The sequence below is a fragment of the Dama dama genome, chromosome 2 (assembly GCF_033118175.1).
Source record: "Dama dama isolate Ldn47 chromosome 2, ASM3311817v1, whole genome shotgun sequence".
Classification (NCBI taxonomy): domain Eukaryota; kingdom Metazoa; phylum Chordata; class Mammalia; order Artiodactyla; family Cervidae; genus Dama; species Dama dama.
Window position 1 is genome coordinate 48,503,297 of NC_083682.1, and position 15,743 is coordinate 48,519,039.

Consider the following 15,743-nt stretch of genomic DNA (forward strand, 5'->3'; position numbering starts at 1 on the left):
AGTAGACCTTCTCTGGTGTCCGTAGTTGAATGTGGTTTCCCTTTTGTTAAACAGGAAACAGAATCTGGCCATGGTATAATGGAAGAACCAGAACTTACATTGACAAGCACCAGTGATATCAGTATTGCTGAAATGGATTTTGCAAACTTAACCCTAGAAGAAAAGAGAGAAAATGAGGCAAAGAGCTGTTTTCAGGTAAATTTCACAGTTCTCAATAAACGTCAATTATATAGCAACCCATTGTTGAAATGTAGGGGATAAGGGTATTTTTACTTTGATTTGTACATGGCATTTCTTCTTACAGTATCACTGTCTGAATGTGCTGATAGTAGGAAACTGACAGTGGGTAAGCTGATAGGGCTACTGCTGCTGGTGCTTAGTCCTTCAGTCATGTCTGCCTCTGAGCGACTCCCGCCAGGCTCCTCTGTCCTTGAGGACAGACTCTTCTGTCCAGGCAAGAATACTGGAGTGGATAGCCTGTCCCATCTCCACATAAACTTCCTAACCCAGGAATCGAACCAGAGTCTCCTGCATTGCAGGCAGATTCTTCACCAGCTGAGCTATCAGGGAAGCACAATTACATGGCACAAAACAGTGCTAACAAAGTGCTATTCAGTTTAGTCACTCAGTCACGTCTGACTCTTTGTGACCCCATGGACTGCAGCACGCCAGGCTTCCTTGTCCATCACCAACTCCTGGAGCATGCTCAAACTCATGCCCATTGAGTTGGTGATGCCATAAAACCAACTTGTCCTCAATCATCCCCTTCTCCAGCCTTCAGTCTTTCCCAGCATCAGCATCAGTCTTTTCCAGCGAGTCTCTTCTTTGCATCAGGTGGCCAAAGTAGTGAAGCTTCAGCATCAGTCCTTCCAATGAATATTCAGGACTGATGTCCTTTAGGATGGACTGGTTGAATCTCCTTGCAGTCCAAGGGACTCTCAAGAGTCTTCTCCAACACCACAGTACAAAAGCATCAATTCTTCAGCTTTCTTTATAGTCCAACTCTCACATCCATACATTACCGGAAAAACCATAGCTTTGACTAGACAGACCTTTGTCAGCAAAATAATGTCTCTGCTTTTTAGTATGCTGTCTAGATTGGTCATAGCTTTTCTTCCAAGGAGCAAGCGTCTTAATTTCATGGCTGCAGTTAACATCCACAGGGATTTTGGAGCCCAAGAAAATCAAGTCTGTTTCCATTGTTTCCCCATCTATTTCCCATTAAGTGATGGGACTGGATGCCATGATCTTTGTTTTTTGAATGTTTAGTTTTAAAAGCTTTTTCACTCTCCTCTTTCACCTTCATCAAGCAGCTCTTCATATCCTCTTCACTTTCTGCCATAAGGGTGGTGTCATCTGCACATCTGAAGTTACTGATATTTCTCCCGGCAATCTTGATTCCATCTTATGCTTCATCTAGACTGGCATTTCGGATGATGTACTCTGCATATAAGTTAAATAAGCAGGGTAACAATGTACAGCCTTGACTTACTCCTTTCCCAATGTGGAACCAGTCCATTGTTCCATGTCCAGTTCTAACTTGATTTCCAGGAGGAATATTAGGTGGTGTGGTATTCCCATCTCTTGAAGAACTGTACACAAGTTTGTTGTGATCCACAGAGTCAAAGGCTTTGGCATAGTCGATAAAGCAGATATTTTTCTGGAACTCTCGTTTCTTCTATGACCCAGTGAAGTGCCTCAGTCATGTCCAATTCTTTGCGACCCCATGAACTGCAGCCCGTCAGGCTCCTCTGTCCATGGAATTTTCTAGGCAAGAATATCGGAGTGGGTTGCCATTTCCTTCTCCAGTGGATGTTGGCAATTCTACCTCTGGCACCTCTGCCTTTTCTAAATCCAGCTTAAACATCTGGCAGTTCTCTGTTCGTGTACTGCTGAAGCCTTGCTTGGAGAATTTTGAGCATTACTTTGCTAGCATTAGACTTAACTGTTGGCGTAGATGGTCCATGGGGTCGCAAAGACTGAGCAACTTCACGTTACTTTGCTAGCATGGATGAGTACAATTGTGCTGTAGTTTGAACATTCTTTGGCATTGGCTTTCTTTGGGATTGGAATGAAAATTTACTGTTTCCAGTCCTGTGTCCACTGCTGAGTTTTCCAAATTTGCTGGCATATTGAGTGCAGCAGTTAAGAGCATGTTTTAGGATTTGAAATAGCTCAAACTGGAATTCCATCACCTCCACTAGCTTTGTTTGTGATGCTCCCCAAGACTCACTTGACGTTGCACTCCAGAGTAGGTGAGTGATCACACCATTGTGATCACTACTCCAGAGTAGGTGAGTGATCACCTGTAGGTGAGTGATCACACCATTGTGATTATCTGGGTCATGAAGATCTTTTCTGTACAGTTCTTCTGTGTATTCTTGCCACCTCTTCTTAATATCTTCTGCTTCTATTAGGTCCATACTGTTTTCTGTCCTGTATTGTGCCCGTCTTTGCATGAAATGTTCCCTTGGTAGCTCTAATCTTCTTGAAGAGCTCTTTTCCATTCTATTGTTTTCGTCTGTTTCTTTGCATTGATCTGTTAGGAAGGCTTTACCTCTCCTTGCTATTCTTTGGAATTCTGCATTCAGATGAGTGTATCTTTCCTTTTTTCCTTTGCCTTTCTCTTCTCTCTCTGTAAGGCACTATCAGATCTAATCCCTTGAATCCATTTGTCACTTCCACTGTATAATCATTAAGGGATTTGATTTAGTGGGTTCTAGTGATTTTCCTACTTACTTCAATTTAAGTCTGAATTTGGCAATAAGGAGTTCATGATCTGAGCTACAGTCAGCTCCTGTCTTGTTTTTGCTGACTGTATATTCTTTGAAGCTGAAGATGGATATCAGTCTGATTTTGTTATTGACCATCTGGTCATGTCCATGTGTAGAGTCATCTCCTGTGTAGGGTTAGGGTTGAAGAGTGTTTGCTGTGTGGTGGTGGTGGTGTAGTTACCTCTGGCAACCCCATAGCCTGCCATGCCCCTCTATCCATGGGATTCTCCAGGCAAGAATACTGGAGTGGATTGCCATTTCCTTCTTGAAGAGGATCTTCCCAACCCAGGAATTGAACCCAGGTCTCCTGCACTGCAGGAGCTATGAGGGAAGCTTGCTGTGCACTCTTAACAAAAATGTTAGGCTTTGCCCTGCTGCTGGTACTCCAAAGTGAAACTTGCCCATTACTTCAGGTATCTCTTGACTTCCTACTTTTGCATTCCAGTCCCCTATGATGAAAAGGACATCTTTTTGGGGTGTTAGTTCTAGAAGGTCTTGTAGGTCGTCATAGAACCGTTCAACTTCAGCTTCTTCGGCATTATTGGTTGGAGCATAGACTTGGATTACTGTGGTAAGTCAATGATTTCCTTTGGAAACAAGTAAAGATGCTTCTGTTGTTTGAGATTGCACTCAAATACTGCATTTTGGACTCTTGTTGACTATGAGGGCTTCTTCTAAGGGATTCTTGCCCACAGTAGTTGATAAAATGGTCATCTGAGTTAAATTTACTCATTCCAGTCCATTTTAACCCATTTAGATTGCTAAAATGTTGATGTTCACTCTTGCCACTTTCACTTTCAATTTGTCTTGATTCATGACCTAACATTCCAGGTTCCTATGCAGTATTGGACTATCACCAGCCACATCCTACCATTGTTTTCACTTTGGCTCCTTCCTCTTCTGTTGACCTGAGGAGTTCCATCTTTCAGTGTTGTATTGTTTTGCCTTTTCATACTGTTTAAGCTTCTCCAGTGGACCACGGTCTCTCAGAACTCTCCACCATGACCTGTCCATCTTGGGTGGCCTTAGAGGGCATGGCTCAGTTTCATTGAGCCTTTCATTCACAAGGCTGTGGTCAATGGATCCAGCCACTAACTAAGTGCTCTTGCTTTGTAAGTTTTCCTTTACATTTTTCAGTTCTTGCTTGACTCATCCTTTCTAGAAAATTCAGTCTTAAAGTTATTTTTGAATTAACTGAATTTTCTGAAAGGCAGTTCCAAAAGAACTAGGGTTTAAGTTTAGAGCCTTTAAGTCTGTAAAAGTCTTCTCTGAAGTGGTAAAGTCTTCTATGACTTTCTTGCAATTAGGTGAGTGAATTTCTGCCTCTTGTGTCAGAAACAGAAAACTCAGATTATCCAGCTATGTCAGAACATCCACTGGAGAAACCAACTGTGTGTGCAGGTATGTGCATCAGATTGGTGAACCCACACCCATTGAACCTGAATTTGTATACTGCTGACATACATAATTTAAAAAAAACTTTTAAACAGAAACCTTTTCAAGGTGTACAGCTGCAACAGAGAGCTTACAAGAAGCATTCATAAAAAGAAAAAAGGCATTTATAGAGAGATCCTCACAGAGACAGAAAGAGATAAAGGATAAAGTTCACACCTCTGGAAATTCTCAAACCAAAACAATAACGGAGAAAACTACAGGTATCTGTTATCAAAGTGAACTATGTATTTACTTAGTGGTTTTACTCAGTGGCATTACATATTTTACTCAGTGGCTTGTTCTCCACTCAGGTTCATTTGTAAGTCACCTAAAGGGTATGAGTAAAGTTAAGGTGTCTCTTCCTGAAGATAAAAAGACTGCACAACTCCATATGCACCAAAGGCCACTAGGGTATGTATATGGATTTATATATATCTGATGGACAAAGGAATGGCAACCCACTCCATGGGAAATCCCTTGGCTATAGTTCATGGGGTTGCATAGTCAGATGCAAGTTTAGTGACTAAACACATACCTGAAGTGTCTGTCTTTAATTCCATACAAATTTCCTATAGATTATACCTTCAATTAGCTGAAATGAAAAAGCAGAAAGAAGAGAAAGCAAAGCAAGATATACATGCCCAAAGCAAAGCAAGGACAAAAGAATTTCATAAGGTAAGCAGCATCCCATACATACCCCCAACTTTTCATGTCTAAGGCACATCAGAGCCTAATATTAATAACTGATATTATTTCCTCCACAGAAAACGTTAGAGAAGCTTCGAGCCAGAAATACATGCTGACTTTCTGCACAAAGGTTTCTTTTTATTCATAACATAGGCAAAGTTATGTAAGTCAATAAATTTTTAAGCATTTTCACACATCCTGATTCTTTCCACTGCCAGTCACCGTAGTTCCTCCAAAGTTGTCCTCTTCAAGGCAGCCCTGAAGAAGAGTTAAATTTGGTTAAATTTGGAAGACATTTACATTTTACTTTCCCACATCACCAGTCATGGATATAAGTGGCTTGTATCTCCATCAGGAAAACACAGCACTATCGAGTGACTATTATATCCAATGGAGAATTCAATCTTTGGTCACAGCGTTAAGGGCTCTAGGATTTGGTCCCATCAGCCCTCTTTGAAATGACCTACAAAAATTATTTTCTCTAATGTGTACATACCTACAAAAAGTTCTGCTCAATGCACAGCTGTGATGCCTGTATAACAGAAATATTAAAGGTTTCATTTTCAGAGATGCTCACATAAAGTTCTGAAGCCAGCTACCCCAGTCAACTAGAAAACAACTCCAGAAATCTAGGCATAGACTGTTCCATGCTAGACATAGGCTACCAATGTCTGGGTACTAGAACAGTGCTAACCTTCACAAGTGTTAATTAAAGCTAATAAAATGTTCCCAACAGGCTGAATGCTAACAAAGTAGCAGGAAGAAAAACCTAGTTGGGATTTTGTTTTACGGTCATGTCCACAGCAAATGAGAAACTGCATTCTAAAAGCCTTGGTAATGACCATCAAAACCTGACAGATACAAAAAATTACTTGCCACAGCTGTTTTAGTTGGGCCTCTCTGATCTTCAGTGGAGTGCACTTCAAAGTTTGCCACCTACAGAAAAGGATTTTAATAACTGGGATTGATTCGGTTCCATTTTCATTCATCCCTAAGCTTTGTTGCAAAACATACATGTCTTCAGGCAACTTTAATATTAGAGCTTTCGTGTTTTTAAAATATAGTTTTAATATGGATGTTCAGAAAGGCTATTTTCACTCAGCCTATTCAGAGCAGTTGAACAATTTGCCCATCATCATAACATCACTGAAAAAAACAGAAAACTAAACGTCTAGTTTTTTCCATTAAATACAAGGGGGGAAAAATGAAAATCTTACCTGTAATCTTTAAGATCTAATTTCCTCAAGCAGTTCACTATAGGTTCCTAGAAGTTAAATATAGCAAGTACATTGGTGTTTATTCCTTCATCTTTCCTAATATTGAAAAGCCATATTATATCCAGTTTTTACTCACGAGCCTAGCAAAAAATGTTACAGGTCTCATTGTCACCACTGCAATAAAACTACAGGGATGGAAGCAAAACCTGTGTTCTCAATGTAGCCACATTATCAGTTTATGGACACCATGAACAAGTGCCCATTTTCAGTAGAATGAGGCTTTATAAGTAAGTTTCCCAAGCTTAAGAGAATGTGCGAAAGACTTCTTCTGCACCTGTACAGCTCCAGTCCATGGGGTTGCTAAGAGTTGGACACAACTGAGCACACTTTTCACTTTCATGCATTGGAGAAGAAAATGGCAACCCACTCCAGTGTTCTTGCCTGGAGAATCCCAGGGACGGGGGAGCCTGGTGGGCTGCCGTCTATGGGGTCGCACAGTCGGACATGACTGATGCGACTTAGCAGCAGCAGTAGCACTCATATAGAAGTTCCACTGTTTTGCTAAGCATGCTATCAGTAAAGGAAAGCTGCTAAAAGCAACAGAAAGTGAAAAGCAAAATACCTGTTTAGGGTCAGGAGATGGGATGTCTAGTTCTTCATGACAACCACAGAAAAAAAAAGTATTAGTTACTATTGAAGATTATGTCAAACTGAACAGTATAAGAAACAAAAAGGATACTGTATCAGTAGAAATACCAGGTCTGACATGCACAAAGCAAAAAAACCAACGATGCCAGATACTGAATTTATATCGCACTGTCTTTTGAACAGCCAGCAGGAACAAACTGCTGAATGCAGATACCATGCAGTGCAGTTACGATTGAACTGGAACCATCCCAACCTCATTCTGTAATGATATTCTCTGAGAAATTTACTTCCACACACACCTCTAAAATTTTTTAACATGTAAAATAATTTTTTCCTATTTGTCATTCCAGCAAGGCAACTACATTAACTCTTATCTTAAACTATAAACTTAGTATTACCTTTTTACCCTCTCTATACCTATAAAACTTACATAGGAAACTATTCAATCATACTTGATATTTACATGCTAGTTGAATAAAATGTGCAAGCGACCAGGGCATTTCCATGCCCTACACATGCTGTGTCTTCATTTTTTTCCAATTCTGTAAGTACAAATATTACAACAAATCTTGATTACTCTGTTTTACACCTAAATAACTAGCAGTCACAATAGTAATGGAATGCCATACTCAAAATTTACATTGTTTTCAGAACTTCTGAATCCTATTTGAATAGAAATTATATTCTACTTACCTCTAAAAGCTTATCAAGTTCAAATGATATTAATTCCTACAGATACCAAATAAAAGATTATGGGTTACTTACTCATGATTAAAAAACAAAAACCTAAATATATGCTTATTTAAATATTTTGTTATACTCAGCTCTATCAGAATTAAGTTTTAATTCATATCTGTATCATTCAGCAGTTGAACATTAAATTCATCATCTGAACTGGAATGGTAACCCCCCCCCCCCAAATTATAGTCACTAACTAAAAACTTACCTATGTTATCACACCCTAGAACTTGACAGAGATCATTGGGATATGCCAATACCTAAGATAAAAAAAAATTGTTAGGTTTTTCATAGTTTAATAGGCAGCTATGTCTTGTAGTTCTTTCCCACAGATCTAACAGGTAGTTCTGTGAGTAAAGGAAACTACACAGTTACTCTATGAGGCGTTTCCAACGACGTAGGTTTACAGAAAAAGCCCCATCGGGATAGACCTCAACTGTTGCTTAATCATTGTTTAATTAATTTTAAATTAAGTAATTTAAAGAATACCATGAATTAATCACATGATATGTAGCTTTAAATCAATGCTTAGGAAAGGTAGTATGAAGTACCAAGTAGCTATTACAGGTAAACCAAAAAATTGCATAATGTAAATTTAAGCTTGATTATTAAGAACTTTATTACTACAATGTGTTTAACCTTGCAGTGCCCACATTACTGCAAAACTATTTAAATGAATTTTTGGCTTTAAATTGAGAACTATAATACAAAATATTCTCATTGATAACTGGCATCATTCAGATTTATGATTATATGTCCTGTGTAGTCATTTCTAGCATTGCACTATTAAATTTTCTACTTCATTTTAGTATATGCATCCCTTAATTGTGGGATGCATCCCTGGTGGTTTACTGGTTAAGACTCTCTATGTTCAACATCACTATTAGAGAAATGCAAATCAAAACTATAATCAAGTACCATCTCACATTGGTCAGAATGGCCATCGTTTTAAGTCTACAAATAATAAATGCCAGAGTGTTGGAGAAAAAAAAAGGAACCTTCTCCTACATTGTTGGTGGGAATGTAAATTGGTACTGCCACTACAGAAAACAGTAGAGCTACCATATGATGAGCAATCCCACGCAAAGAAAAATATGGTTAGAAAGGATACAGGCACCTGTGTTCACTACAGCACTGTTCCAAGATATGGAACCAACAAAAATGTCCACTGAGAGGTGAACTGATAAAGATGTGTGGGAGGGGTGTGTATATTAACTCAGCCATTAATATGAAAATGATGCCATTTGCAGCAACATGGATGGACCTAGTGATATACAAAGCAAACTAAGTCAGAAATAGGTATCATTTATATGTGGAATCAGATATGGACTTGTGGTTGGACAGGAGATGGCGGTGTGGGGGAGCCATGGACTGGGAACTTGGGATTAGCAGATACAAATTCATAAGATAAACAAGTGCTTACTATATATAGCACAGGGAATTAATATTCTGTGATAGATCATAAAGAAAAAAGAACAAAAATAAAAATCATATAACTGAGTCACTTTGTTGTACAGCAGAAATTAGCACTGTAAATCAACTATACTTCAATAAATTTTAAAATAAATTATATAGAGGGTGTTAGCAGATTAAAAATACATATGCTTCAAGAGGGGATAGCCAAGATTCTGATAGCTTATAGTTCTAGGACCCTTTCCTGCAAGCAAAGTAAAGCTGGCACAATGTCGCTATAAAACATGCCAATCCTGAGATTCATTTTCTGAAATTACATAATGAATAGAAATTTAAAGTTGGCAAAAATGCCTTTCAAAAATTAAAACTCTGGAGAAATTCTGACAATGTATCATATTTACACAAATCTGAACCAAACTCACCTAAAGCGTTAGACATACCTTTGGAAAATCCAGACACTGTATTCCGAAGATAAAAGCCTAAAAAGAGGAGCCCATCTTCGTTTGTTTTATGTCAACATTAAAACTGAGTACTAGGATCAATACAGCTGGTAATTTAAAAGCTTATTTAACTTTATAGCCCTGGAAGCAATCTTTATGCTCATCAATACACACCCATTTTATGGATCATGTTCCTTCTTATCTGTATCAAAACTCATACTGAACAATGAGTTGTGGGTTGCAAAAGAGGACTTACTTTTGCACTTGTCTGTTAAGTCTTTGTCCACAAATTAAACAAAAACAAACACAAGTGCTACTGTAAAATGTATTATATACAGTGGTGATGAAATGATATTGAAATACAGGTAGTTAGGAAGGGAAAATTAAGTTATTACAGTACTCAGCATTTCACACTAAACTTGTCTAAGTAAAACAAAAACAGGAAGTTGTAGGTACCGTAAGGAGGGTAGCTGAGGAAAAAAAAATCACTATGCAGACTTTTCAAGATTACAATCTGTTACTTGATTCAGTGCTCAAATGGTACCTTTAAGTTCTCTTACCTAGAAATAAACCATCATAGGCAAAAACAGAATGACTTTTATTATTTGTCAAGTCAATCTCTGCTGTTAACAGCCTCAATTTTTTTCTACATAATTTTTATTATAATTACTACTTCAGGAGTTTCACAAATCTGTTTTAAGTATTCTTTATTTTCTTACAGAGTGGTTTTTTCTAAGGCTGGCATATACATTCATACTTATCATCTTCACTTTTATTCTGTTTACCTTGTCTGGTATTTATAATCCTATCTCTCTTCAGCCCATTTTGTCCTCTGTCCAGTGTTTAGATTTTGATGTTCTCTTTTTAAGCAAAGCAGTTTCTTCAGTATATTGCTCTTGATCCAAATATACATTCTTCTTCTTTGGAAATTCAGAACTTATTATGAAGTAACTATTCTCCTGCATAGGAAGTATTGGTAAGACATATAACCAATTTTACTGCACTAGTAATTACATACAACTAAGTTACTTAAAATAACCTGAAAATTACATTTGGATTTTTTCTCATTTGATATCCTAGTAACAATAAAACACATTAAAATTTACAATACTATTGACACTTGTATTGACATAGTACTGCTAATTGATGTTCTCAATTATCTATAAAATTCTCACTTTTATCCTCACATTCTTGCACCAAGGGCATTGAGCCTTTCTAAAATTTGATAGTAACACTACAGGATAAAAATCTCCCTTTGTCAACTCCTGCCCTCCCAAAACGAAATGGAATAAAAATGTCACTTACCACCAACTTAATATCACATTCATCATGTTCAAGGTTTGCTGCAATCTCCTCCTCTGCTCTGTAATATTAAAAACATTACTCAGATGACAGTAAATTCATAGCATACTGTTATGACATACAACTGAAGCAGCAATACCAGTTATATCACTATTGAATATTAAGTATGAATATTTAGTATTAAGTAACATTTAATCCTTAATTATTAATTAATGAATTTCTCCTGAGAAATCTGTATGCAGGTCATGAAGCAACAGTTAGAACTGGACACGGAACAAGACTGGTTCCAAATTGGGAAAGGAGTGCGTCAAGGCTGTATATTGTCGCCCTGCTTATTTAACTTATATGCAGAGTGCATCATGAGAAATGCCAGGCTGGATGAAGCATAAGCTAGAATCAAGATTACCAGGAGATAAATATCATTAACCTCAGATATGCACATGGCACCACCCTTATGGCAGAAAGCGAAGAACTAAAGAGCCTCTTGATGAAAGTGAAAGAGGAGAGTGGAAAAGTTGGCTTAAAACTCAACATTCAGAAAACTAAGATCATGGCATCTGGTCCCATCACTTCAGGGCAAGTAGATGGGGAAACAATGGAAACAGGGACAGACTTTTCTTGGGCTCCAAAATGACTGCAGATGATGACTGCAGCCATAAAATTAATAGATGCTTGCTCCTTGGAAGAAAAGCCATGACCAACCTAGACAGCATATTAAAAAGCAGAGATGTTACTTTGTCGATAAAGGTTCATCTAGTCAAAGCTATGGTTTTTCCAGTAGTCATGTATGGATGTGAGTGACCATAAAGAAAGCTGAGCACTGAAGAATTGATGGTTTTGAACTGTGGTGTTGGAGAAGACTCTTCAGAGTCCCTTAGACTGCAGGGAGATCCAACCAGTCAATCCTGAAGGAAATCAGTCCTGAATATTCCTTGGAATGACCAATGCTCAAGCTGAAACTCCAATACTTTGGCAACCTGATGTAAAGAACCAACTCCTTGGAGAAGACCCTGATGCTGGGAAAGACTGAAGGCAAGAGGGTGAGATGGTTGGATGGCATCATCGACTAGATGGACATTAGTTTGAGCAAGCTCTGGGAGCTGGTGATGGACAGGGAAGCCTGGCATGCTGCAGTCGGTGAAGTCCCAAAGAGTCAGACATGACTGAGCGACTGAACTGAACATTTAATATGAATTTTAAACATTTAAACTATTAAGTCAAAATCGAAACAAACTGATATAATGTGGAGCAACATTAAAATTTAAAAGCCCAACAATGTTCAAAATTGTTCCAATGTCTGAACTTACGCTGACTCTTCAATAGGAGAGAGAGATCCATCATCATCCAAGTATCTGTATCTTCGACTATCAAGGTCTTCTTTTTCTAAATCTTCAGCAACATTCATCTGCTTCAAGGATTCCTTGAGGTAGTATTCATACTTCAGTTTTTCAAGGTAGTTAAAAAATCCTCTTGCCACTGCTTGCTATATACCAGAACATCCTGTTGTAAGTCACGGACTTGGAAAAAAATTTTTTTCTGCCACAGCTTAGCAGATAGATGCTTATGTTCTAAAATAACAAGGAAGCTGTAACTCTGCCATATGGCAATCAGCTCTATCCAACACTGCTTAGATAAAGAATTCACTGTTCTACCGAGTTACCAAAGTTGGTACACCAAGAAAAACAAGCACAACAAGCATAAATCTTATATATGGTCAACTTTGTTGACCATATACATACAAGCCCAAGTACTACTTTGAACTGAAGGATGGAGGTGGCATTTAAGTGGCAGTATAGTCAGGATAAAGAAATATTATCAAAGTTGCAAATTGCATGCTCCAGGTGTTACCTAAATTCTAAAAGTGACTAACAACTCATTTCACACATTTAAGCTGTGTATAAGCATATATAAATAATTACCTCAAAGGTTAAAATTTTTCTCCAAGGTAATGGTTTTCTTCCATTTTCTGATACTAAAGACTTCTAAAGACTTTTTTAATGCAAATTGAAATGTCTGTTTTAGTCACTTTTAAACATAAAAGGTTAATAATTACTAATCCTTTCCAATAAATCAGATTTTAGAACAAGTGTCTACAAATCATGCAGTCACTTAAAATTCAAATATTTGTGTCTACTGCTATGAACTGGCTGATCTGTCAGGTGATTCTGTCAGAAATGACATCTACTAAAGCCACTGAATACGAAAGTCAGGTGTGGGTTTGACTTACGTTATAGTAAAACAGCTAGGCATTACTTGAGTTTTAGGAATGATGTTTAAAACCTGTTTGGGTAAGAGCAAGGTATAAAAACGTCCTTGGAGCACTTTACATGCAGATACATCCACCCAATATACTAGTAAAGATTACATCCAGAAGCCCAAGTCAACTTTGAACTGAAGGATGGAGGTGGCATTTAAGTGGCAGTATAGTCAGGATAAAGAAGTATTATCAAAGTTGCAAACTGCATGCTCCAGGTGTTACCTAAATTCTAAAAGTGACCAACAACTCATTTCACACATTTAATCTGTGATTAGCATATATAAATAATTACCTCAAAGGTTAAAATTTTTCTCCAAGGTAATGGTTTTCTTCCATTTTCTGATTCTAAAGATGGGAAACCAGGTCTTTTGTCTTTAAATTGTTTCTCAGTAATTTGTGAGAATTTCCTGGTTCTCCTTCCTTTTGGTCTTCCTGCTGATCTTCCCGTTGGCTTGTATTTCTTCTTTTTCCGTTTCCATTTCTTATTTTTGAATCTTTCAAAAATAGCCTTTAAAGTCAGTGGTATTGGCTCTATAGATGAGTCACTAGATGACTCTGTTGCTTGAGTACTTTTGGGTATGTGAACGAATTTTCTAATAGTGTTTCTTTGCTTCTGTTTAGGTGGAACAGGAACATACTGAGTTTTAAATAAGCTGCTACCAGAGGAAGAGTTGTCACTAGAAAACAGGGAAAGATTAATTGCACCCTCTCAAATTACTGAATATTTATTACCAGTAATATACTTTTTTAAAATCAAAGCAGGAATACATGCTTAGAATAATTTCTTAAAAGATGGGCTCAGTACTAAAAAACTGCTAAAGTGGGCCATAATGCCACTCCCATGGTGATCCTTCATGTATCCAAGTTCCATAAAGGCATCCTGTTCACGGCTAGATCCTAATAAAACTATGTAAGACAAAGCCTCCTCTAAATAAAACAAAGAGTATCTTGTAGAGAGGTATCTGATGTAAATATACTAGAAATGCTCATGTGATTTCCCAGTGAGATCAATGATTTAGACTAGATACCTTTCATAATACATAAGTCAGCTGCCTTGCTAACATGAATTAATGAGAACAAGTTGATTTTAAAGCAAGATTCACTAATACCCCTCTTCTTATAGTTCAAAACTTCAAAGGCCTATCCAAACCAAGTTTTCCTTTTCTGTTCCAATTCTTGAAAATAACATTTACCACCCCTCATTACTGATGATTTATGCCCTCCCAGTAATTCAAATACAGTAAATATTACCATCCAGTCTCTTATCTAGGAAAAATCTGGTGGCTTTTTTTTTTTTAAAGGCACTTACCTTTGATTCTCAGTTTCCACAGCTGAATCAAATGCCGTTGCATAGTTAAGAGAATCCATTCTTGATCCAAGTCCCTCTCAAATTATCTTTTGCTTTCAATAGATTTCTGACCGTGAAAATCTGGTAAATGTGGTGTAGTTTCCCTGAACAAATTAATGCCAACAGTTAGTGATAAGAGTAATGCAAATATTGATGTAGCTGTGAGTTATGTAAGTAATATGTAAACTAAGGCCACATCACTTACGAAGCCTTTAATATTTTCTGGTTGTTAATTTTAGATCAATTCTAAAACCTAGAGATTTGATTCACGGGTTCTGTTTGTTTTGCCTACTTCATCTGTACAATGGAATAAGATTCCAGAAGAGCAGGTAATTTCCAACAGTATCAAGGAACTTTCCCAGCAGGAAAAAATGTTAATTTTAACCCTAAGCCATAGTAATGTACAATGAAGAGTATCAGTGTTCAACGGAAGTTAACTACTATGTGTGGCCTCAGTATAGCAGGGGAAATAATCATTAGGTCTTACTACCTCAATCCAAACTCCTGGTCTGAGATTTACTATTAGGGTATTAAAAGTTGTAAATTCTCCAAATTCTCAATAAAAGGCTTACAGACTAGGACAATGTCCGTTGTCTTTTTTTTCACTTCCGTTGATACAGTATTTTGGGCAAAATTTTTAAAAAGATAATGTCTTTTACTTCTCACCCTCCCTTATAGAGAGTGCCATCATTCTCCCACTGTTCTTAGTTTTTAGCATTTTAAGAGCGATGTATTTCAAATACAGGAAAACAACAGGTCACAGATCTCAAGCTTTGCAAAATCTAAGCCATGAAGTAACTGCCCTTAAAAACAAGTTAAACGAAAGGTGGATCCAATGACAGCGACGGCATACCTGAGCGTATTATCAAAACTAAAGTTAACACAGTCTTTTCCGGAATCTGGAAAGCAATCCTGTGCAAGTGCTGCTTCCTAGTCGGGTACTCTGACCGTACCACGCGACCGCGAACAACTCGTCCTCGGCGCCTTGCGCGATCCTGGGGCGAGCGTCTCCAGGAGGCGCCCACCTCGGGCGAGGATGGCGTCAGCAACCGCCATTCAGAGAATGAGCATTATTTATGCTCCACTGTAACATTCAAGGGCCACGGTCGCAATGCAGCCCTAGGCCCGCAGTCCACAACCACCGAGGGCCCCCCGCCATCAGGGCCCAACTCCCGGGGCTGCGCCCGGCCCCGCCGCGCCCGGAAAAAGCCACAAGAGCGACCCCTCCGCCGCCCGCAAGGCCCGGACGCCCGTGTCCTCTTTCCGACCCCTCCAGAGGCGGATGGCGTATACTAACCTGCGCCGGCTCGACACAGGCTCCTGCTGCCGACAACAACCTACAGACCACAGCCCTCCGAAAAGCAAACAGCAGCCAGTCTCCGCCGCCGCGCGGGAGGAAAGGCTGAACGCGCGGCGCGCCCAAGCTAATAGTGGGGCGGAAGTCTCGCGATAACAACTGGACTCCGGGATGAGCGGGAGAGCTGG

The 15,743-nt window shown here is 38.5% G+C and overlaps 2 protein-coding genes and 8 non-coding genes across 22 annotated transcripts in view; 1 reads left to right on the forward strand and 9 right to left on the reverse strand.

Moving 5' to 3' along the window:
* Window positions 1–5,155, forward strand: part of CEP295 (centrosomal protein 295) — a 54,048-nt gene extending 48,893 nt beyond the window's left edge. For 6 of the 8 annotated variants that reach the window (XM_061120649.1, XM_061120678.1, XM_061120668.1 and 3 more), the window contains 6 exons: window positions 55–195; window positions 4,082–4,175; window positions 4,265–4,429; window positions 4,520–4,619; window positions 4,784–4,883; window positions 4,973–5,155. In XM_061120649.1, the coding sequence (XP_060976632.1) occupies window positions 55–195; window positions 4,082–4,175; window positions 4,265–4,429; window positions 4,520–4,619; window positions 4,784–4,883; window positions 4,973–5,011 (639 nt within the window). In that variant the 3' untranslated portion in view covers window positions 5,012–5,155. Of the gene's footprint in view, window positions 1–54; window positions 196–4,081; window positions 4,176–4,264; window positions 4,430–4,519; window positions 4,620–4,783; window positions 4,884–4,972 lie in introns of those variants that run through there. The other 2 variants (XR_009689022.1, XR_009689023.1) reach the window with 1 other exon arrangement.
* TAF1D (TATA-box binding protein associated factor, RNA polymerase I subunit D) lies at window positions 5,013–15,711 on the reverse strand. Of its 6 annotated transcripts, XR_009689025.1 has the most exons (11): window positions 15,556–15,711; window positions 14,220–14,362; window positions 13,203–13,587; window positions 11,961–12,136; window positions 10,657–10,714; window positions 10,137–10,310; window positions 9,352–9,390; window positions 7,707–7,758; window positions 6,735–7,489; window positions 6,113–6,159; window positions 5,769–5,831 (listed from the first exon to the last, which is right to left on the reverse strand). XR_009689025.1 is itself a non-coding variant. In XM_061120758.1 (7 exons), the coding sequence occupies exons 2-6, from the start codon at window positions 14,276–14,278 to the stop codon at window positions 10,167–10,169; spliced, it is 822 nt and encodes a 273-aa protein (XP_060976741.1). In that variant the 5' UTR covers window positions 14,279–14,362; window positions 15,556–15,711; the 3' UTR covers window positions 7,765–9,390; window positions 10,137–10,166. The 6 variants fall into 6 exon arrangements, 3 of the variants coding, with proteins under 3 accessions (XP_060976741.1, XP_060976753.1, XP_060976723.1); XR_009689026.1 differs by lacking the exon at window positions 9,352–9,390; XR_009689028.1 differs by lacking the exons at window positions 5,769–5,831; window positions 6,113–6,159; window positions 6,735–7,489; window positions 7,707–7,758; window positions 9,352–9,390 and adding exons at window positions 5,013–5,153; window positions 5,392–5,427.
* On the reverse strand, window positions 5,234–5,360 carry LOC133040919 (small nucleolar RNA SNORA25). Its single transcript, XR_009689071.1, has one exon. It is a non-coding gene; the product is annotated as a small nucleolar RNA SNORA25 (small nucleolar RNA).
* Window positions 5,617–5,739, reverse strand: LOC133040941 (small nucleolar RNA SNORA32). The gene has a single exon (XR_009689075.1). It is a non-coding gene; the product is annotated as a small nucleolar RNA SNORA32 (small nucleolar RNA).
* On the reverse strand, window positions 5,969–6,041 carry LOC133040909 (small nucleolar RNA Z40). Its single transcript, XR_009689069.1, has one exon. It is a non-coding gene; the product is annotated as a small nucleolar RNA Z40 (small nucleolar RNA).
* Window positions 6,261–6,393, reverse strand: LOC133040923 (small nucleolar RNA SNORA1). Its single transcript, XR_009689072.1, has one exon. It is a non-coding gene; the product is annotated as a small nucleolar RNA SNORA1 (small nucleolar RNA).
* LOC133040914 (small nucleolar RNA SNORA8) lies at window positions 6,849–6,985 on the reverse strand. Its single transcript, XR_009689070.1, has one exon. It is a non-coding gene; the product is annotated as a small nucleolar RNA SNORA8 (small nucleolar RNA).
* Window positions 7,585–7,655, reverse strand: LOC133040975 (small nucleolar RNA SNORD5). The gene has a single exon (XR_009689087.1). It is a non-coding gene; the product is annotated as a small nucleolar RNA SNORD5 (small nucleolar RNA).
* Window positions 7,805–7,935, reverse strand: LOC133040946 (small nucleolar RNA SNORA18). The gene has a single exon (XR_009689080.1). It is a non-coding gene; the product is annotated as a small nucleolar RNA SNORA18 (small nucleolar RNA).
* On the reverse strand, window positions 9,539–9,666 carry LOC133040965 (small nucleolar RNA SNORA40). Its single transcript, XR_009689086.1, has one exon. It is a non-coding gene; the product is annotated as a small nucleolar RNA SNORA40 (small nucleolar RNA).
* Window positions 15,712–15,743: the final 32 nt, after the last annotated feature.

Bases quoted from the DNA above. Each gene is read 5' to 3' on its own strand.
- TAF1D (XM_061120758.1), bottom strand. From the start codon at position 14,278: ATGGATTCTCTTAACTATGCAACGGCATTTGATTCAGCTGTGGAAACT. The intron at 12,137-13,202 runs GTAATTATTTAT...TCTGGTATATAG, and splicing joins GAAAAATTTTAACCTTTGAG to CAAGCAGTGGCAAGAGGATT. The intron at 10,715-11,960 runs GTAAGTTCAGAC...TTAATATTACAG, and splicing joins TCTCCTATTGAAGAGTCAGC to AGCAGAGGAGGAGATTGCAG.